The sequence below is a fragment of the Centroberyx affinis genome, unplaced genomic scaffold (genome assembly GCF_046629955.1).
Source record: "Centroberyx affinis isolate AG114_WGS23_722 - 3 ecotype Tasmania unplaced genomic scaffold, CSIRO-AGI_Caff_v1 ptg001882l_1, whole genome shotgun sequence".
In the NCBI taxonomy this organism is placed as follows: Eukaryota; Metazoa; Chordata; class Actinopteri; order Beryciformes; family Berycidae; genus Centroberyx; species Centroberyx affinis.
This window is the reverse complement of record NW_027280254.1, coordinates 140066-162175: the sequence shown is the minus strand read 5'-3', so window position 1 is coordinate 162175 and position 22110 is coordinate 140066. Positions and strand designations below refer to the sequence as shown.

The following is a 22110-nucleotide window of genomic DNA, read 5'->3' as shown; positions in this document are numbered from 1 at the left end:
TATTTCCAAACAGGTCAAAGTCTTTAACTCATAAACTGTCAAAGAGACTAAGGTACGTGCCGACCATAAAGATTATACATACGTTTTCCTTCAGACTACTGTCAGGAAGCTACTGATGAGTAAACAAAAGCTTAAAGAAAGCTAAAGGCACTTAGGGAACTAGCCCAGCAAGTCAGACCTCAAATTAAGAAAGACCTCAAGGCAGTCAGGTGGCACGCTGGGAATTCAAAACAGAAGGCAATCTCCAGGGAATTTTGCGGGGATAAAAACATGTGCTGTTGGGCCAAGCTGAAGTCCTCCGGCTGGGTTTATCCCACTGCAGTCCTCTCACTCTATGGGTTTTTTGCTAACTGCAGAGTAGCAGAGCCCTTCCTCACACCATACCTCATCGGACCACACAAGAACTTCTCTGAAGAAGTGGTAAAATGGACACACACACACACACGTGCACACACACACACTGAGAGAATTAGGGCCTGTATTCATGAAGTACTGTATGTTTCATTAGGAGAGCTCATCTGAGACTAACCTGTCATGAGTTTTACATGAGACTGAGGTTCGCAGTCATGGAATCAGACCAGTGTTCCTTCTGTTCTCATACTGTATGTAGATCACTCACACAGTCTCTGCTATCTTTTATTCTGTCTTTCACTTTCACTTGCTGATTAGCTTTGTTGCTTGGTCTCCTTCCACAGGTGACTAACTACCTGTTCCCCATCTGGACGTACTCCTACCTGGCCATCCTCTTCCCTGTCTTCTTGTTGACGGACTTCCTGAGGTACAAGCCCCTCATTATCCTACAGGGGCTCTTCCTGGTCACCAACTATGTCCTGCTGTGCTTCGCCCGGAGCCTGCCTGCTATGGCCTTTCTTCAGGTCCATTAAGATTAACAAATACTGATAAGAAATGTGCATAGCTAGATAGTAAATGATGTTCCATTCTAATGTAATACTTGAATTTTCAGCTTAATTAAGAACTGCTGTTTGTAAGTTTACCAAAAGACATAATCATTAGGAAAAAAAAATCTTGCTTGGATAGTACAAATGGGAGCAATTTTAGAAGTCCCGCAGTGTTTACAGGCATATTACTGCTGCACTGCTCCCAAGAGGAATTGCTGAGAAAATCCTGCATTAGGTCAGCTACTGCATTATTGATGCAAGGGGTTTTACCAGTGGCTACTACCACTTTAAAACTGGTGCATGCTGTCCCACCAACAGGTCAACTATGCCGTGGTGACTTCCACAGAGGTGGCCTACTTTTCCTACATTTACAGTGTGATTCCAGCCGAAAAGTACCAGCGAGCCACCGGTTACTTGCGCAGTGCCATGCTGGCTGGGTACACTTTTGGAGCCAGCCTGGGCCAAGTGCTCGTCTCCCTGGCAGGTGGGGCTTTGGGAATATACAATCAATACTGAATCAAGAAAATGATGGAAGATGAATGTTATTTGTTCATGTTAAGCCATAGCTGAAGAAAAGAACACTCCTTAAGAGAGATGAAGAAAAAAAAAATTCCTAAAAAAAAAACACAACAAAAATCTGAAAATGTGTCTCGCCTGTTAATTGCCAAGAGAATTGTGACAGAACTGTATTGAACCACGCTCCCGTCAAAATTGGAGCAGGATCTGATGAAATCTTAACTCCAATCAACAGGAATGGACTACTTCTACATCAATGCCATTACTCTGGGGATTGTGAGCGTGGCTTTTCTCATCTCCTTCTGGCTGCCTATGCCACAGCGCGGCTTGTTCTTCAAAGGGAAAGAGGCTGCGACTGTGGGCTCCGAGTCCCAGCAGGAGGGGACGGCGGTGGTGGATGAGGCGGAGGAAGCAGTGAGGGATGAGGATGAGGCTGGCTTCAGGTCAGAGAAGATGGAGAGCGGTGGCAGCGGTGGCAGTGGTGGCGGCTGGTGCAGCGGGGATAACGTGGCCCATGCTGGCCAGCTTCTCTGGAGAAGCTTCAGAGAGTCCTACTCTTCCAGGCAACATTCTTTTTTTCTAATCAATTGTTGTTGTTGTTCTTATTTTTCCACTTCTGTATCACGACCCAATAAGCAATACAGATCTACTCAGCGCACACACCTTTCATTTTCTCAGTATCCCGTCCCGTGTCTCTGTATGTGATGTTTGTGGCCTAATTCCATGTCAGATGAACTTTCCATATTGAAGTACAGCAAATAAGTCTGAGGATAATTCTTTGATATAGTTCATGTGCTGCTTCACATACTTCTGCTCTACTAATATTAGTTTTTAGTTATTTTAGCTTTTAGTATTGTTACAGTAATATTTTTTTAATAGTAGGAGCACTAATCCTCATCATCATAATCAGTTGTTTTAATGATCATCATCCAGGAATTTAATCTACTGGTCCCTGTGGTGGGCTTTGGCTACAGCTGGCTATGGGCAGGTCTTCAACTACATCCAGCTGATGTGGGACCATATTGAACCATCTGCCACATCATCCATTTACAATGGAGGGGTAGAGGCTGTCTGCACACTTGTAGGTAAGACAGATAATTTTACTTTACAGACAGTGAGAGAGTATTCTGTTTTCTGATACTGGCTCATATATCTTCTTCAATATAACTGTATACAAATAGAGTATTCAAAAAAATATGACCATGGAAACAGGACACGGCAACTCATAAAGTGAAGGCTTGAGTGTTCCAAATGATATCTGAATACCAATGTGCACAAAAGCACATTTAATGACAGAGTGCCAGTTCCATTTGGAGATTGTAATCTCACAGAGGATTCACAGAAGCAGGGGGTCACAGTTTGTTGTCACTTTGCGAGCAGCCATCAGGAGCCTGAGTGACACCGGGGAAAAGAGGAAATTGCAGCACAACCACTTGAAATAGTGTCCAGACAAAATGTTAACAATGCTAATAAAAACTGTCATGTCTGATTGCAGATGGACCCGTAAAAATCTGTAATTAGAAGAAAGCAGCCCACCCAATCCTGGTTATATGGGATAACTGATTAAACGGTTAATGTGTATTGACTGGGAAAGGGAATAGTCATACAGCAGAATAGTCACACCATGGTCCTGTTGGCTTTTACGTTCAACCTGGCTCAGCATGAGAAGGAGAAGAGTAATTGCTTCAATTAAGGAGATAGAGCTGGAGGGTAATGGTTTCTCTGATTATTGCTGATAGTTGGGTTCTAAGAGACGGGTGAAAGTGGCTCACCATGACAGATAGGGGCTGCGGAGAGGAGCGAATGTGTGCATAAGGTTTTGTTTAAAGCAAAGAGAAGCCACGTCCTCCACTGGAAAGAGCTGTTATTGTTGGAACTAATGAATGATTGTAGAAACTTGTCCCTGAGAGCACGATAAAAGGATGCACTGGCATGCTGGAGGCGTTGTCCCCCAGAACAACAGGTTAATCACTGTGTTTGTCCCTTCCCCGGGCCAGGAGCTGCAGCAGCCCTCTCTGTAGGTCACATCAAGGTGGCCTGGGCCGTGTGGGGGGAGCTGGCTCTGGGCATGTTCTCAGCCGTGGGGGCGTGTGCCGTGTTTCTGATGGTGCTCACCAGCAATATCTGGGCGTGCTATGCCGGCTATGTCATATTCAAAGCCTCCTACATGCTCCTAATCACCATCACAACGTAAGTTCACGACAATGCCAGCAGGTCATATAACACTGTAGAAGAAGACCCTCAACCTGAAGCAATTATTCTGCATTGGTACTGCAGGTTTTTCTAAACGATTCCTCTCTGGGGATGAAGGAACAGCAGTGCATGAAGCCTGTAATAAGATGCACTACTGTTCCTCCACCCCTAAGAGGAAAAATTTGGAAGATCCTGCAGTCACTCTATCTGTAAAACAGGCTTCTCACAAAGAATGTGCACTGGTTTCAGATTACCAATGAGAATCAAAGACACTTGATGCATAGCACCCAGTTAACATGAATGCTAATTTGGAATGGAATAATTCAGCTAAGGCAGCTTTGTTATCTCTGAATGTCTTTTGCCCTTTTAGATTTCAGATTGCATCCAACCTCTCCATGGAGTGCTACGCTTTGACATTTGGAATCAACACTTTTGCGGCCCTTTCACTGCAGACTATTCTCACCGTCATTGTTGTTGATGAAACTGCACTAGGACTGGACATTGTTACACAGGTATGTATGTACAGACAGGTTTAGGCAGAGAGCCAAAGGCTATGGCCAAAAGCTCAGGCTGAGTAGTGCTTACTAGCAATCAATATATTCATCTAGAATCCAACTGCAACATTTGTCATCATGGTATTTGCTACAGCTTTATTGTTTTAATGGCATCCCACTGATATTTAACACTAAAATGCTCTTAGTGACCAAGAATGTATTTCTGTTGGACTACAGTCATCGAAACATGAGGACAAAGAGTGACACCTGGTGGTTATCAGTTACTTTTGCATGCAGACACATTTAATGTAGACTGATCTATATCTCTGCAGCATAAATTACAGTCCAGTAACAAAAGGTGACAGAAGCTTTTCTCTGCAGTTCATCATATATGGCAGCTACTATGCCACCATCTCGGTGCTCTTCCTGATTCGAGGGACATACACAGCCTGTGTGTATCATTACAACCCTGAGCAGACGGAGGCCAAGGAACAAGAGCATGAGCATGAGGTGATCTCTGCTGAACGCTTCTGACCAAGGTCAACAAACTGTTATGGTCTTACGGAAACTGAATAATGAGTTCAGCAGATGGATTTTGTCCCATTTGCCCATAAGGAATAAAAATATCATGCATCAATAATACTACTGGTCATTAATGTCTGCAAAATTGCCTATCTTTTTTTGGCATTACAACTCATTATCTCTACAACAATCTACAACAATCTACTGTGGAAGTCAACTGAAATAATAAAACTGGAGTTTTCAACTGATTAATAAGGAATGTGAAAGATAAAGGAATTCCTCTGTCTTCCTCATGTTTAAGTTTTGACACGTGTATCTTGGCTTGAGCAGGAACAGGTCCCAGGTTGTGGTGCCCTTTGAGCAGGTTATTGATTGACAAACCAAGCTCAACACTTGCAGACAACCTCAGGTGTTTCGCATAAGGAGGCAAGACAGGAAGAGCGGCACAACAAGGACCACACACACATATAGCTGAGGTAGGTTGTAAGATTGAGTAAAACAGCAACTCAGAGGCAGGTGGTACTCTTATCAGTGGCTGTGAGGAGATGGATGCAGTGAGGAGGTGGACGGCAGGCTGGGGGTTTCCCACCACTCTGCTGTGCATCTATGGATTCTTCAGCACAGTTAAACCCCTGGAGCCCTTCCTCATCCCGTACCTGACAGGACCCGACAAGAATCTGACAACGGAACAGGTATAAAAGCAAATACGGAAGTGCCTTCCAAATTACTTAAGCAAACATTGCACGGGAGAAAGCAAATAATGAATACGGTTCTGACTGTGAAAAGAGCAGTCAGGGATCAATGTTGTATTTGAGTTTCCCTTGTCAGTTTTGCAACATTTACACAAACCACCAAAACCTCAAATGTTTAATGTACACATACCTTTTCTTTACTAACTACTTTACTAACTGACTAAACCAAATCACAACAGAATTTTTCCATTTACTTTTGTACTTTAAAATTATTGCCAAATCAGCAAAGCAAGCCTGATGAATCACAGCAAAAAGGTTTATGACCTCTGTATTACCTGATTGATAAAAACCCAATTAAAGTTATAAAACCCTCGTTAAAACCCTGATTAATAGTTATCAAGCATTACTCTGTTTCTTGCCTTACACCCCATAGATCTATAGTTCAGATTCGTTGCTTACATACTAGTGTTTCCTTGATCTCAGGTGAACAATGAGATTTTCCCGGTGTGGACGTACTCCTACCTGTCTGTGCTAGTGCCGGTATTCCTGCTCACCGACTGGCTGCGTTACAAGCCTGTGGTGGTGTTCCAGTGCGTCAACCTGTTCATCACCACAGCAATGCTGCTCTGGATGCAAGGTGTGCCAGCCATGCAGGCCATGCAGTTCTTCTACGGCGTGGTGACGGCCAGCGAGGTGGCCTACTTCTCCTACATCTACAGGTCATGCAGCTCAATGGCTAGAGCTTCTGGTAAATGTAGAAAATGTAAAAGTATCTTAAAAAGAGATTAGAGATTAGACTAGAGATTAACAGCACTGTTGTATGGCATCTTCTCAAAAACACATTTAAGTCTGCATTTCATTGTCATTCAATGTGGTAATTTTCATACTTTTTGTGGTGTTTCAGGTACATTGTCAGATATAACTGAAGTATATTGCGCTGATGAAATGGTGCAAAATAGCCACAATGTCTGAAAAATGGTACAAAATTCAATGCTATTAACATTTATCAAAGCAGCAATAAACTAATAGCAGTGCTGCATGGATACCAGGGTCGGTGTTTAAAAAAAAAAAAGAGAATGATGAAGTGAAACCAAGGATATGCAGAAAAAATACCAAACACTGCAGCAAGGCCGTTCTTACTGAAAACTATGCAGTCATGGTATTGTGTGACATTTTGATAGTGTGCAGCAAGTGGCATACGCTTTGTTTACTACAGTGTGGTGGATCTGGAGAAGTACCGTAAGGCGACGTCTTACTGCCGCACCGTGCAGCTCCTGGGATACACAGTGGGCTCTGTGCTGGGCCAGCTGCTGGTCAGCTTCAACATCATGTCCTACCACTACATCCTGGTACTTACGCTGGTCCTCACCTCCATCGCTCTCCTCACGTCCTGCTTCCTGCCGATGCCACAGCAGAGCATGTTCTTCCACCGCAAACACACTGGACAGACAAAGGCAACAGGGAACCTTGTAGATGCGGGTGCAGAGCAAACAAGCACATCAAAAATATCCCAGGAAGAAACGGGAGGGAGAAATGAAAAGGGAGAGGAGGGGGAAGGAGCAGATGAAGGTGCAGGAAAGGAGAGGGAAGGGAAAAGGCCCAAGACTGAGGACCCTGAGGAGACTGTTGGTGCAGAGGGCTGCAGCCAGGTTCTCCTCCAGCTGTGGAGGGACTTCCGCCACTGCTATTCCTCCCGACAGCTGTTCTACTGGTCAGTGTGGTGGGCACTGGCCACCTGCGGCTACAACCAGACTGCCAACTATGTACAGGTCAGCCATGAGGGCAATATAAATAAAGAAGCTAGACTTAAAGCTGAACTAGGCAAAATTTTCATGTAAAATACACCTGTCTTATCAGTCTAAATCACAAAGTGGGGCTGCAGCAGAGAAGAGCGTCCATTCCCATCTAATTGAGACGCTGTTGATTTTTGCATACAGGCCCTGAAATGATCAGGGCCTGTATGCATTATTAGAATGTTAGACGTAGGAGGGCTGTCATCAGATTAAATTGCTTCGTTAGTCATAGCCAAGTTGCTTGACTAGTGGTCCCAGAGAGCTTGCTTCTAAAAGCAGCAGGAAACCATGGGGGGAGAAAAATTAGGAAAACAGAAACGTTCTATTAGAAATGAGTATGAGTCGTGCATCTAAATGACCTAAATTATCCCTAAAATACACCCTGCAGGTGCTGTGGGAGCATGTGCAGCCTTCCCAGAACTTTAGCATCTACAACGGAGGGGTGGAGGCGGTGTCCAACCTGTTCGGTAAGCAACGTCACACGTTTCCAGTGCAGAAACAGGACTAGGAAGATTTATTAATCTAATAATTAAATAATATTAAAATAATTATTATTTTTACAAGAGATGATTTGTCAGCTAGGCTATATTTCAAATGTGCAGCTATTGTCTTCAACTTTGCCTTTTGGTCATCCTGTGGAACGTGACTGTCAAGCTTACATCCCACATTGAAAATATACACTGCATCACAAAGAGGAAATGATGTTGACGCATACCAAAATATTACCCCATCTCCTAAATGATGATTCAAATGAGAACTCTACAATGTACAACTGTGTTTTGCAGGCGCAGCAACAGCCTATGGCATCGGCTTCACTCAGGTGAACTGGGAACAGTGGGGGGAGCTGGCCCTGGGTGGTTTCTCTGGACTGGGAGCAGCAGCACTCTTCCTCATGACCTTCACAGGCAACATCTGGGTCTGCTACACCAGCTACATCGTTTTCAAGTGCCTGTACATGCTGCTGATTACAATAGCCATGTAAGAGTGTTATATGTGATATAATAGCCTAGATAGTTTTTTTTTTTTTTTTAAATAAGGGGGGAATTTTTTTACCCCATATGATTCAGACCCGATACTTTTATTAGAGGCAGAATATAGGAAAACAAACAAAATTACAGTCGTATGTGTGAAACCAGCAAAACACAAAAACTCATATCCTCCTCCACACTCTCCGCTTGTCTTAGGTTTCAAATTGCAGCTGACCTGTCAATGGAAAGATATGCACTGGTCTTTGGTGCAAACAACTTTGGAGCGTTGGCCCTACAGACGATCATCACGTCCATCGTGGTCGACAGTCGAGGGCTCAACCTGCCCATCATCCCCCAGGTGAGTCGGCTGTTCGGTTAAGTGTCCATCACGTCTTCTAGAGGTGTAGCAAAAGTGTTTTACATGTCAACTCATTACTCTCTTGCAGTTCACCATATACGCCAGCTACTTCTCAGTCATCGCCATTATATTCTCACTGCGGGGAGCGTTCACAGTTTGGAGAGCACAGAAAAGCAGCACAGAGTCAATTCCTCCAGACAAAAATCCATGTGCGCCAGACCCAGACAGCTGCCTTGAACAAAGACTCTGAACACAAGGCGTTTTCCATTTTCCGCCAGCTCTCGGGCTTTTGGTCCCCGCTGTGTCCAACTGGCTACATTCCAGTGTAAAAGCAGAAAAGCTTCAAATTATTGACTGCAACATCATGAATAGAAATCTTTTTATACAAAAAAAACCAAAACAAAACAAACAAATGAAGATGTACATCAATATAAATGAATGGTTTGGTCATTTCTTCTTAGTTAAAATTCTTTTTAATATATATATATATATATTTACACATTAACTTAAAATTCTCTAATACCCGATGTAAGTGGTCTTCGGTTCATCAGCCATTCTGGTTTCCCCTGTCAGCAGGGCAGAGGATGGCAGAGAGATGAGTCCCCTGCCCTTCACTGATGCAGCACTCACCCTTTCTCTCATCTCTCACAAACGGAATATGCATTCTCTTTTCTTCAGTAAAAACGGCTCACCTAAAACGATACTGCACAAATAAAACTGTTTGGTTCTTTACAAATACAGTAACTGGCAGTACCCATCGGCTTTTCCAAGTAACAGTTCTGTCTTAACAAATTTCATGTGTGTTAGATACAAATACTGATATGCACAGAGCTAATTTCCTCAACGAAAAAAATATGTACAGAATTGCAGCATAATGAATGGGATATTTGCAATAACTTAGTTATCAGCCAGTTTGATTATACATTGTGGCTCAGTAGAGGCCAGGCCAGTTCACAGGTTAAATAGAGAAGGAGAGGGGACCAACCTCTCCCTCTGCATACACCATCACTTTGTTTTGTTGCCATGGACACTGTCAGCATGACTGTCTTTCATATTGTTGCATTTGTGTCAAATTGCGATACAAAATACAAATTCTTACAAACATTGTGTTTTAAAGCTACTGGTGAAACAAAACAGTGCAATAGGTGCAAGCGCGCCAGTTGTTGACCCTGTAGTGGTGCTGATTGGATGGAGCGCTATAAGAAGGGATTCGTCGAAGAGCCTCCTGCTGGGTACTGTGGAGGTGGAGCTGCACCCTGGGATAAAAAAAGGGACACACACACAATCAGAAAACATACTATTGAGGATAGGGTCAAAATTAATCCAATATCCATAGGAGATAAAAGGGTAATGTCCAGTTTTAATTTAACTGCTGGTGGGTTTTCTTTAACACCAACACAATACTGGCAAAATAATCAGTGGCCTATTCTAAGTAGTAGATACAGTGGAACAAAACATAACCTCAGTGCTGTGATGCTTCGCAGAGATAGGATCAGAACAGGATTTCTCTGGGGAAAATGCATCTCTGTTATGGGAAGCCATAGCAAGTAAACTTCTTACTAACCAGGAAGGGGTTGCTGGAGACGCCTGGTCCAGCCATTGCCTGCCCGAAAGGAGTCACAACAGGTTTGGCCTGGCCAAAGGCTGAAAACCCTCCACCTGAAAAACAAATATTCAGATTAACATTCAGAAGACAGGTGAGGGTCCACAGATGTTCCATGATGGAACCTTCTTTGAGCTGGCTTTCCTGCAACATAGTTCAGCTGTGTTGTGCCTGTGTCTTTGTGTGGTTTGTGCTGTTGTATGTACTGTTTCATGGAGTACTTGAGTGTAACAATGACAAAATAATTTCCCAGTGTGGGAGTAATAAATGACTACTACTACTGCCTAAGAAATTTATTGTTTAAGTGTAGCACAACAATCTTAAAGGGACTTATCTAATACCCAAGTGAACACACCACAGGTAAATGCCTTATCAGAATAGAACAGACCCTTTTCATGAACATGGCTAATGTACTGCCGCTTTGTCATTGTAGGGTATAGATCGGTTCTCACCATTGCCAGCAATGTTAAAAAGCAGCCTTTATGTCGCTGCCGACTCTTGTCTGTGATCACTTATTTTGTGTTCAACATAGCATATAACATAGACAGGTCAATGACAGGTATTGTCATTGACGTATCTTTCTGTTTCTGTTGTCAGACAACTGCAACACTATAAAAAAGTGATTTTATCGAGGGCCACAAAATGCTAACTGGCTAACGGTAATTTTTTACATTGCTGGCAATGGTGAGAACTGATCTATACCCTGAGGAAGTATGTCATCCATGTTTGTGAAAAGGGTCTGTAACCTGACTGCAAACTGAGTGATATTTTTAATGTGACAGTAACAGATAACCCAACAATGTGACAAGTATCCAGTCAGATAAGGTAAAGGAATCCTCTAGTTTCAAGCTTGCATGTAAGCATAGTCGCATATCAGTTCCTAAGTGCTTCCATCTATACGAACTGCACACACACCATTGGGTTGCTGGGGATATGCTGGAGGCTGGGGGAAGGGGCCCTGGCCAGGAAAGGGTTGCTGGAAGGTTCCGCTAAAGCTGGTGGGGAGGTTGTAGGCTGCAGCATTCCCAAATCCAGCCGGCATGCTCATGGAGCCTGTACCAAACGAGGCTGCAACACAGCAGGAGAGGGATGGGTTACACAGGCTTAGATAAGACTCAACGAAATCTAAAAAATCTCAGCACTATATACATACAAGACAGCTACTACTACTGCCAAGACAGGTGTGACAAATTGGTTCGGAAGTTTGCACCTATTGCTTTTTTTTTTTCCGTAAATCATGACATGAATTTAACTGCACACACACACAAAGACTTTTGTACATAAAATGTTACTCCACACATGAGCTGGCACACAGTAATGGCAACATCAGCAGAAAGAAAGAGAAGAGCAAAGTATTAATAAGAGGGTCTTATTTATAAGTTTGTTAGAGGGCAATATGAGTCAACTTAGGTGAGTAGGAGGATGAACAACTGGGTATCATGGAAAAGTCTACTGGCCAGCAGGGGTCAGGGTGGGGTAAAGTCTGAGAGGCAGGGGCAGGGCAACAATAATAACTGCAGTAATAGCTGCAGGAGAAGGAGCAAGAAAGAACATTATTGCTGCCAGAGTCAGAGTTAGGGATATGATAAGGCTGGGCGATAATTCAATATTATCGTTTATTTTCTTTCAGTGGAATCATATCGTGATGATATGAAGATATTTTAATATCGTGACACACATTTCTGCTGTCTAAATTGATGATGACAAGCAAATTTTACATAAAAACTCTCATAAAATGAGGTATGGTAGGAATATTATTTGAAAATTTCAGTTTTGTTTGACACCACACCTAACGTTACCATTCGGTTCAATGAGATGAACATTCATTTGATTATTTAACGTGATTTTGCATACATGAACCATATCGTGATATATATATTGATAGAGAAAAATCCTTATGATTATCATGATATTGATTTCAACCATATCACCCAGCCCTAGGATATGACACATACATATTTCGGCTGGTTTGCGACATGTCACCCACCCAGGTGACAGGTGAATAACTGCACGTGTGATGTACCCCACAGTCTGGCTCCCTATGGCAAAACTGTCCTATCCAACTTTTTCCTGCTGGAAGTCTGATTCAGAATCTCATGGAATATGTATTTGTGTTGGAGGACAGTTTAAATGCATGCATATTTACATGAGGATTGTCTGCCAGACAGGCTTTAGGAAAAAGTAGGGATTGTCTGCACATGAGTCAGACACAAGGCTGAAAATACCACTGCGCAGTAAGTGCAGCCCCAATGGACCATGACGTTTCCACAGTGCAACAAGTGGAATCAAAACAACAGTGAGGAAGACAGTCAGCTGGCAAACAAGCAATGTAATGCCTGGTGCGTCATTCAATGCCTATTCAACAAAGCCAATGACTGGAGTTCGAATCTATCCAAAATGTTAGCAAATGCAACCAGGTTCAAGACTCTTGATATTACGGCGGCCCGCTCCAACCAACATCCATTTTCCAGTGCATTAGATGGATTTCCGATTGTTATGTTTTGATGGGTATATTCACTGAATGAAGCATTTTATGACACTGCCAAACTTCCTAAATGGCTAGCTGATTTGGTATGTGCTTTACTGCACATAGTTGGTCATCAAACTAGGCGGCAGAGATTTTTAGGCATCTTGCCAACAGATAAAAGGAAAGTGTAGAAGAAGCCATTATCATCAATTGAGTCACGGAAGCCCAGGACTCAGGATATAATATGTAGAGGAGAATGGGGTAAGATGAGCCACTTTTTACATTTTGTGCTACTACGGCAGAATTGTGTATTCATTTCAAACAATATTTGCTATCTATACTTGAAATTGTAGGACATCCATGGAAATTAAAGCATTTTGTGTAGCTGATACACTTTTAGAAGTACAACACATTAAAAAAAAGGTCTTTTGGCTCAACTTAACCCAGGGTAGGGTAGGGGTAAGTTAGGGCTGGGCAATATGGTTGAAATCAATATCACGATAATCATAAGGATTTTTCTCGATATCAATATATATCACAATATGGTTCATGTATGCAAAATCACGTTAAATAATGAAATTAATGTTCATCTCATTGAACCAAATGGGAATGTTAGGTGTGATGTCAAACAAAACAGAAATATTCAAATAATATTCCTACCATACCTCATTTTATGAGAGTTTTTAAGTAAAATTTGCTTGTCATCATCAATTTAGACGGCAGAAATGTGTCACGATATTAAAATGTCTTCATATCATCACGCTATGATTCCACTGAAAGATGATAAATGATAATATTGAATTATCACCCAGCCCTAGGGTAAGTCCAGCATAGCTGGCTCTCTTAACACTTTCTCCATGTGCTCTCCTCCATCACAGATTCAAGGAAATGAATTATTCTTCCTAGATCTATGATCACATAATTTTTTGTATGGTGGTATGCTTTGTGGTGGTATGCTTGGTGCACAGGCTCAACTTAACCTTCTCTCCTACACTTAGATTTTACAAAAACATTCTCACTGAATATGTCACACCTCCATTCCTGGATCTTGTGACTATGTTGACCTCTCCAACATTTTCCTGCTAGACCTTGAGGAACTTTAGGAACAAGTACGCACCGCAGAGCAAGGCGCAGGAGAGCAAAAGGGAAGCAGAGGGAGGACAGGAGGGGACCTACCAATATGAGCGGGAGGATAACCCTGCCCATGAAGAACCCCCATCACACCTGTCCAGCATGGCAAGAGCAATTAGACAGACACTTCAGTCCCACCTTGCACACTGTTACATTTGCTCTTTTATTCACTAACATAGATACACCTACTGTAAGACACACCCATCTTGCCCATCATTTTTGTACCCATAGATTCAGTTGTGTAAGTAATTTTGATCTGCCACTATTGTTGTCTCAATTCACAAAGTTAGATCTGTGGTGTACTAATGCTGCACGCACACACAAATACACACACCTGCTGCTGCCACAGCTGCCACTCTCCCGTTGCTCTGGAAGGGGTTGGTGGGTGCTGCTGCCGGGGCAACTCCAGCAGCAACAAAGGGGTTAGTCGATGGAGCTGGGGAGTTGGGGAAAGGTACGAAGACATCAAACATGAGAGTGGAGTGTGAAACAGAGCAACAAATTGAACGTTAAAGGAAAACAACAACAAGGTAAAAATAAAAACACTGAATCTGCTCTAGGGAGGATTCCCCAAAAGCATTTCAATATACTGAAAATACCCCCCCCCCCCCCACTTCAAATCACTGGAACAAAGATCTTATCTTTTAGTGCTAAGAGGTTTTTGGGAAAGACAGTTCTGGTGAAGATAAGGGGAACTATGTTAGGTCACTGTGCATTTGCCATTTTCTTTTAACTCACACACACACACACAATGTTTTAGGCTAATAACCTGCCATTACCTTCTATGCAAACCACCACGGTTATGGCTGTAGGATAAATGAAAAATGCAAACTAAACAATGATTTTTGTGCTGCACCAGTGGAGTATAAGCCCATAACCGGGATTCCGATGTGGACTGGGTTTCATAATGATAGTTTACATTGTAGCCTAGCAGCTTGTTCACCCAAGCTGCTAGTGACACACCCATTTCCCAACAGGATTAATAAAATATACTGTATATGTAAATGTCTATCTAACTAATTAGTACCCAGATTTGTTGGTATTGGTTGAGCAAACACTGCCTGAATGTTTAGTCTAGCTTTATTCCCACTTGACAAATGACTTCAGCAGGACCTTTCTGACTTTAGCCAATACTTACAGTACAGTACATATACACATGTATATAATGATGCACTAATCCACAAATGTTGGGGACTATAGCGGACATCCGGCTACGCGTCTTAAATCTACAGGACCATCAAGACAGGCAGCACCATTCATCCGGCCACCTTCAGCGGGTTGAGTGTGTGAGTGTGGGAATGTCACTGGAGTTACCAAGTTACCAACTCCAGCAACATCAAATACAACACCAAATACAGATTAAGTCACCTACACTATCCTGCATCTACGCTTTGGCTTATCCTTACCCCAACATTACTCAATCATTTCTCAACTCCCTATTGATTTCAACAACAGGCTAATGGGACGTCTGACAATGCTGGCTTGGAACGACCCGCTAAGCAGTTCAGACACTGAATTGTATCAACAAACAATTATACCAAGAACTCAAAACTGTGCATCACAACTCCCTCCGGATACAATGTCTATACTGTCATATGATATGACACTAATAGATTTGGGACCCAAGCTGATATCTGTTCTCTTCAGCCAGCGCAGACACTATGTAAGCTAGCATGCTGCAGACAACCAAAAGACCAAAGCTAAAACAAAGTGTTTGGAAAAAAGCCTGTCTAATTGAGACAAGGATTACCACGACATTAGAAAACAGCCTGTAGGTTCACTTACCTGCAAAACCTTGGGGCATGCTGGGCAGAGCCTGCTGTGCCTGGACTGTTGACACCCCCGTCCCCGAGCCAAACATCCCCCTGCAATGCAACAGAATCAACACATTGACTCATCAGGGCAGCCAGCAAGGAAGGATGAGAATCCACTACACAAAGGAAAATGATAGACTCCAATGGTTTGAATACAACAGCAAGAATAAATCAGGGTGCATATCCATAAATACATTAACTACTAGGAACACTGATATGAACATCACTATGACATAAGAAATAAAAACTGGTCTGTGTTACTTAAGTTTTTGGGGGCCATTTTGTATCATTAAGTAGTGAGAGAGACAGAGATGAGCAGATATTTCTCAAGGCAAGTCTGGGATTGAAAGTATGTTAGAATGCATCAGTCTATGGGTGGCACTGCACTCATATTCACCTTACATCCGAATGTTTGCAATTTTAGATTTCTCTGGGAACTTAAAAGTGTCAACTTACTGTCTAGAACACAGTTACAAACACAAGCAAGACATTTGGAGCATTCCGTAGAATTTAAATTTTCACTTTTATTTCCACAACCGAGACTCTGTCAGATTGGATGCGATGCATTGGCGCAACATTAAAACCAAGTGTGGAGGTAAGTCTGTCTAATGCATAACTACAAAGCTCCCAACATCAGCGTAGCGATCAGACTGAGGAGAATATCCCAAAACAAAAACAAAAAAAAGCAGCCAACTGGAAAGGACTCAGTAACTGGTACTTTATGTAGTTACAGTAGTTATTGGTAATTAAACACAATAGGCTTGATATTTTGGATGGGAAGTGATTTGTAGATCAGTCAGGTGATGCCCGAATGTATTTGACCATCTCAAACACACACACACACACACACACACACACACAATGTCACTACTTGATGAAAAGATCCCATTCCTTTTTTTGCAGATCTACACTGATCTGATATCGTGTCTCTCTGGAATCCAAATGACAGAAATCCGTTGTGGTGAAGTGGAAAACTTTAATCCGTGGATACTTTGTTGATATAGACAAAGGAAAGTAGTTACAAAAGGAGAGTGAGCATGGAAGAGAGAAGAGTAGCTATGTAGCAAGAGGCTTACTGTGGTGTGTGCGTGTGTGTGTATAGTGTCTCACCCTTGTGAGGTGGTGGTGGTGTTGTAAACACTGGTGGAGGGGGCTGAGGGGCTGAAGACGTTATCAAGCTCGGCTAGTGCGGCATAGCGGTCCCCCCCTGTAAACACTGCTGGTTGGCTCTGAGGCAGACCACCAACTCCTGTTGACGCCGCAGCTGCGCTCACCCCACCAGGAATACCACCTCCTAGAATACAAGCACATTCCAGCAGAGCTTGGTTCAATCCACCTCCAATTCAACCAATCCAGCAAGTGGATTTGCCAAGAGACAAACAAAAAAAAAAACTTTGGTCCGGAGAGAGTTGCCATATTCAACCTATAAAAAATAATGGAGCATAAATGTTCAACGTTTAGACAACATTTAGATCATGTGACATTGAAGCCCCTTTCACACAGATGAAAAAAGCTATCTTGAAGCCAGCTAACTGGCACCTTTAAGATCTGTGAAAGGGTCAGAGAAGCATATGTCAGACACCAATAAGCTGCCTTCTAACCTAGTCATGAAGCCGGTTCAAAGCCAGCTTTTTGTGCTGCGTGAAAGGACTACTAAAAGACATCTTTCTTCCGCATTGCGTGATATATGTTGTGGCCTGTTACGCTATATCGTAAAGGTAACCAATCAGAAACCATCATACATCAACACATATGTTAAAACCTTGTTTATGTTTACTTACTAGCCCGTGCCTGTAGATACCGATATAAAGATATTAAAAACGTAAGAGAAACTTCTGCTACAGCCGGCGTCATCTTTAACAGCTGACCAGCGTAAACAAACGATTGTGCATGTCTTGCACTGCTTAGCAACAAAAGCCGTAGTGATTGCGTGTGAAAGGATACAAGCTAGCACACTGATGGCTTGCTAAAGGCAGCGTGAATGGGTTTGAAGCAAGCAATGCTGCATTTCCAATAATTACTTTTTGCTGAGTTCTCTATTTGAAAGGGGCTTAAAACTCTCCAATGAAACTAATAGAGATGACATTATTTTGGACAGGGTGGCAGCTCCGCCATGTGGGGTGGCCCATCCTCAATATACAGGCTGGTTCACTAACTCACTAACTAAGGCCAGAAGGGAAAATAGGCCATCTCAAAACACAACTAAGCCTAGGCTCAGCTGAATATAAAATGATACGGAATCATGTTTGCTTGAAAATGTGACTCAATTCTCTAATCATCTCTGTTTGGCAAGAAGATGCAAAATCAACCACCGAAATGCTGTTTTGGGGGAAAATTGGGTCACATAAATAATACGTAAACCATAGCTATGGCCTGCCTGGCCCTTTAGTGGCAACCAGAATAATAAGGACCTAAGCGCCTGTAAGTCCATATTGTCCAGTTTTGTCAAATTCTTAATCTGTCAACACCTATCCCCAGGACATCTTAAGATCTGTGAAACAGGCTATGCAGGAGAAGTTTACCTTGCTCCGTTTCGGCTGAGCTAAACATGTTATCCAGGTCAGCCAGGGCTGCGTATCTATCAGCAGGGACGCTAGTACTCTCTACAGCATCTCTGGCAGCTCCTGTGGAGTTACTCTGGGAGGAAGAACTGAAGGATCCAAAGTCAGCGCTACACGATTTGGGGAAGTTGTCAAAATTTGCAAAATTGGCATTTGCTAGTCCCCCTGAGGCGCTACCTGCATGAGAGAGAGAGATTACAGAGTCACAAGAAGGACCTTGGGTTGGTGGTTCTGAGTAGCAGCATGAACAGTACCATTCCCTAGTGGATGGAGAAGGAGAGAAGAAGCTGCAGGGGGGCTAAACCCGGGGTGGGGCCAGGCTGGGGCTAGGCTGGGGCTGGGATACTCAACAATTATCTATACGATACATAGCAGTACTACCAAGGTATGTCTTCTGCAGCACTGCACTGTGCTGGCTCTCCATTTGCCTATGAACCCTAAGGAAGGCAAAAATCGCCATTTTATTTGTGTTAAAAATAAATGATATACGCAATAGCAACTTCGTTGTGGTGCCTGGGCTAGATTTGAGTTCAGCACCATACTGCGGATCAATGCCATGGCAGTTACAGACATAACAGACCACATGTAGAAACTCACATTAAAAAATAACTGGATAGCTCAATGGAAAAGAACTGTGGTTTGTCAACCACTCTGGTGGCCTGTGGGACTGAGTTCAGTAATGAGTAGACCATCGCACTCAACTGAAGACTTCAAGTTTCAGTCAAACTCTGAGCAAGTCAGCATGGTCAAATATGGGAACCAGTGCTCTAGAACACAGCAGTTACCATAGTCTCACATATATTATTCATTTTATTCCGTTTCTTTGATGTTTGGACAAAAAGAATTCTGAGAAAGAAATCCAGCTAGAGCACTGGTTCCATTAAGACAAATTCCTTGATGCATTGATAGCATTGCTCTTAAGTCCTTTCATTGGTTCTATACATCATAGTGGTTCTTAATAGTGATAATAATAATCAAAGAACATTATCTACCTGTTGTGAACCAAAGAGATTGTCAACTGTGATTCTAAGAGTGCTTTTCAGACACACAAAAGCAGGTGCATGCAGAGACATACATTACATCCAGAGAGAGGAGGATCTGGGAGACACACACACAGTCAGTGGAGAGGGTGGAAGCGGTTAAAAGGGCGAGCCCAGAGAGAGACTTACTGTGTGCACCCAGGAGAGGCAGAGCAGTAGCAAACTCACCCACACTGCGGCTGGATGAGAGTACAGTGAACGCTGGCAGCCAAAATCAAAGAGGGAGGGAGGGAGAGATGGGGGAATGAGCGGTGTGAGACAGGGTGGAGAAACAAAAGAAAAAAATCTCAACTAACCCACAAGTAAAAACGAAAAGTGTGAAGTACAAGCAAACCAACTACTGCTGAAGCAAAAAGACGAGAAACACATGAGACAGAGTGAATGGGCAGCTGAGGCCAGGCAGGCAGCACAGTCAGTTAGTGTCTGTGAGAGAGGGATTATCCCACAGAGCGAGAGAGAGAGCGAGAGCGAGAGCGAGAGCGAGAGAGAGAGAGAGAGAGAGAGAGAGCGCGAGCTGAGGTGCTTTATCCATCAACCAATAGACATTAAGAGGTCACTGTGCAGCTGCACACAATGGTAATTATTAACATACAATCTCCAGCAGGGGGCATTGTGGCATATAACCTTTTCTTTGGACTGAGGGTAGACAGGCAGCCAGTCACTGCAGAGTATAAGGTCTTAGCATTTTAAGATAAAGTATGCAGTATTACTGGATGAGGGACTCAGAGGGGGACTATGGGCCAGGATGACAGAGACAGGTGTGAGATGAGGATAACAATATCACATAGAGATCATGATTCACTGAAAACAAATAACACTGACAAAATGCAGGGCTCCAGGCTCAAAATTGTTGGCACCAGCAGATAATTGGGTGACACCAATATTTCTGTCCTGATACTGCTTCACAGACAGTAATTAATAGGTTGTCTACTGAAATATGTTGCCCATTGAAATTAATGTTGTTGTACGTAGATTGTGTCATTGTGCTACATCACCAAAATGCAGAGAATGTGCCTCAAGGCCTAAAATTGTAACATCACTTTAACCATTGGTTGTTGGCACGGCTTCCATGCTCTCAACCCACTAAACATCACATCACAGCAACTCATGTATCACAGAAATTTCCCACTTTCCCAGTCAGAATTCCCTCAAATGTTAATTACAATAGTTCTGACAACACCTGAATGCAACATTAGTTTCTGGTAGTGTTACTCCACAAATGAAAAAGCAAGCTGTCCATATCACCATTGGCTGATTGACACCTTTTAAATAGTTTTTTTTTTTAAAGGTTAAGTTGTGTCCAAAATAGATTCTCAACATGAGATAGATTACCATATACCCGCAACAGTTTCCTACTTTGCATTTACTACATTTGGGCTGCGCATATAGGCCATGTTCTGACTGCGGCAAAGTGATACACCAATGTTTTAGCTTACACAACCCAAAGCAGAAAATCACTTTTTTTTATGTGTAGACTAATACATTGGTTCATTGCATTTTACATTTCATTGCAAATACTAGTTTGAATGTGTGACCTAGCCAAATTACATTCATAAGAATTTGATTACCTACTGGGAGAGACCAATGGGAGTTAGAGTTTAGAGTGACAGCAGTTATGCACAGAGATCTACCAGCTACATTCTTTAATAGCTTTAGAAAACCATAAAATGTTTTAGTGTTTTTTTTATTTCTAAGGGGAAATTGTGAATCAAAATTTCAGATTTGTCTTAGCTTGTTGGTTGCACTGGTAAAACCTCAGTGCCACTACTGGGAAAAAAAACATCACAAAATGTAACCATATGGTCACACTCTGGGGCCCTGCAAATTGGATACATAATGAATGGACAGTACACACAGGCTACAGTTTGAGAGGCAGAGAATGAGTGTGACAGCAGTCAAAACACAGACAGCAACAAAATGGACTCAATGAAATGACAGGACACATGTGCTTTATGTAAATAGGTGTTTATGTCTGTGTTTATATGTGCATCTACTATGTGCATGTGTCTACACAGTTATGCAAGCTAACATCTTCCTGTGAGTGTGATTTGCCAGTGTTTGTACAGTGAATGGATCTTGCTCTACCTGAGTTTGAGGGTTGGAACTGGGCTTGCGGTACAGAGGGGAAAGCACCAGTTGACCCAGAAGTGCTCCCGAATGCATCAAAGTTTGCAAAGTCTGCATTTGCGTTGGCATTCTGCGTCGCTGGAGGTGGTGTCAGGATGAGGTTCGGACAGACAGATCAACAAAAAGGACAATGAGAGGAAAACAATGGATGAGATGGTCAACGATGGATTTACACATATACACCAAAGGCATGGATGACAGACTTGGATACAAACACAATGTGCTAAATATGAGAGATAATCACAGTGGTGATTATCTCACTGTCTTTCATTGTCAGATGACAATGAAAGACAGTGGCTGTGAAGGTGGTCGGAATACTATGACGTTCACCCTCTCCCACGGGACACTGTCTGGACCACTTGCTGACCACATAGGACACAAGGCTGTGTGTACTTAGTACTACGCACGCCATTAATCTCAGAGATATACACCTGTGCTCATGCTTGCTGAGTGGAAATGTGTCGATGACTCTTTGTTCACTGCATTAAGGGTGAGTCTTGATGGCTCTTAGAGGAGGAAACGAGAGGACATTATCCTCCACGGGAAGCAAACACTAATAGCTCTATGTTATGGGCATTAGTAACCATGGAGATGTGTTTGTCCATAGCACCTCTGATACTATTTCATAATGTATGGCAATGTTTACAACCACTGAATTACATGGTTGCTGGCAATTTATATTTCTGGATCATGCAGAATCTGTTAGATCATTTTTCCTGAGTTTATAAGAGGTGTTAAAATAGAATGCATCTCCAATGAGCATATTGCTATCTCAGGTGCCATGATGTGCATCAGGCCTTGAGCATTATAAATGGCAGCAACTGTACTGTTGTGGATCTAGTATCCACCACATTCACCATGTTTTTCTCCACAAAAAAGGGGCACATTATGCATGGATGCAGACCATGGGTGCAGATTTTGACCAGATTTAG

General features: G+C 42.7%; 3 protein-coding genes across 4 annotated transcripts in view; 2 read left to right on the top strand and 1 right to left on the bottom strand.

The window, feature by feature from the left end:
- The first annotated feature begins 270 nt into the window (after positions 1-270).
- On the top strand, positions 271-4636 carry slc19a3b (solute carrier family 19 member 3b). Its single transcript, XM_071530090.1, has 8 exons — positions 271-420; positions 696-875; positions 1218-1383; positions 1651-1978; positions 2349-2500; positions 3413-3605; positions 3979-4120; positions 4484-4636. The coding sequence occupies exons 1-8, from the start codon at positions 271-273 to the stop codon at positions 4634-4636; spliced, it is 1464 nt and encodes a 487-aa protein (XP_071386191.1).
- Positions 4637-5169: 533 nt separating this feature from the next.
- On the top strand, positions 5170-8698 carry slc19a3a (solute carrier family 19 member 3a). The gene is made up of 7 exons (XM_071530103.1): positions 5170-5316; positions 5800-6035; positions 6533-7085; positions 7498-7576; positions 7895-8087; positions 8294-8435; positions 8524-8698. The coding sequence occupies exons 1-7, from the start codon at positions 5170-5172 to the stop codon at positions 8683-8685; spliced, it is 1512 nt and encodes a 503-aa protein (XP_071386204.1). The 3' UTR covers positions 8686-8698.
- Positions 8699-9554: 856 nt separating this feature from the next.
- The window catches only part of agfg1a (ArfGAP with FG repeats 1a), a 28634-nt gene continuing 16078 nt past the window's right edge, over positions 9555-22110 (bottom strand). The window contains exons 6-14 of one of the 2 annotated variants that reach the window (XM_071530100.1): positions 21137-21256; positions 17973-18188; positions 16561-16744; positions 15422-15501; positions 13971-14072; positions 13682-13729; positions 10954-11106; positions 10000-10094; positions 9555-9691 (exon numbers count right to left, since the gene is read on the bottom strand). In XM_071530100.1, the coding sequence (XP_071386201.1) occupies positions 9632-9691; positions 10000-10094; positions 10954-11106; positions 13682-13729; positions 13971-14072; positions 15422-15501; positions 16561-16744; positions 17973-18188; positions 21137-21256 (1058 nt within the window). In that variant the 3' untranslated portion in view covers positions 9555-9631. The remainder of the gene's footprint in view (positions 9692-9999; positions 10095-10953; positions 11107-13681; positions 13730-13970; positions 14073-15421; positions 15502-16560; positions 16745-17972; positions 18189-21136; positions 21257-22110) is intronic. The other variant, XM_071530102.1, reaches the window with a different exon arrangement.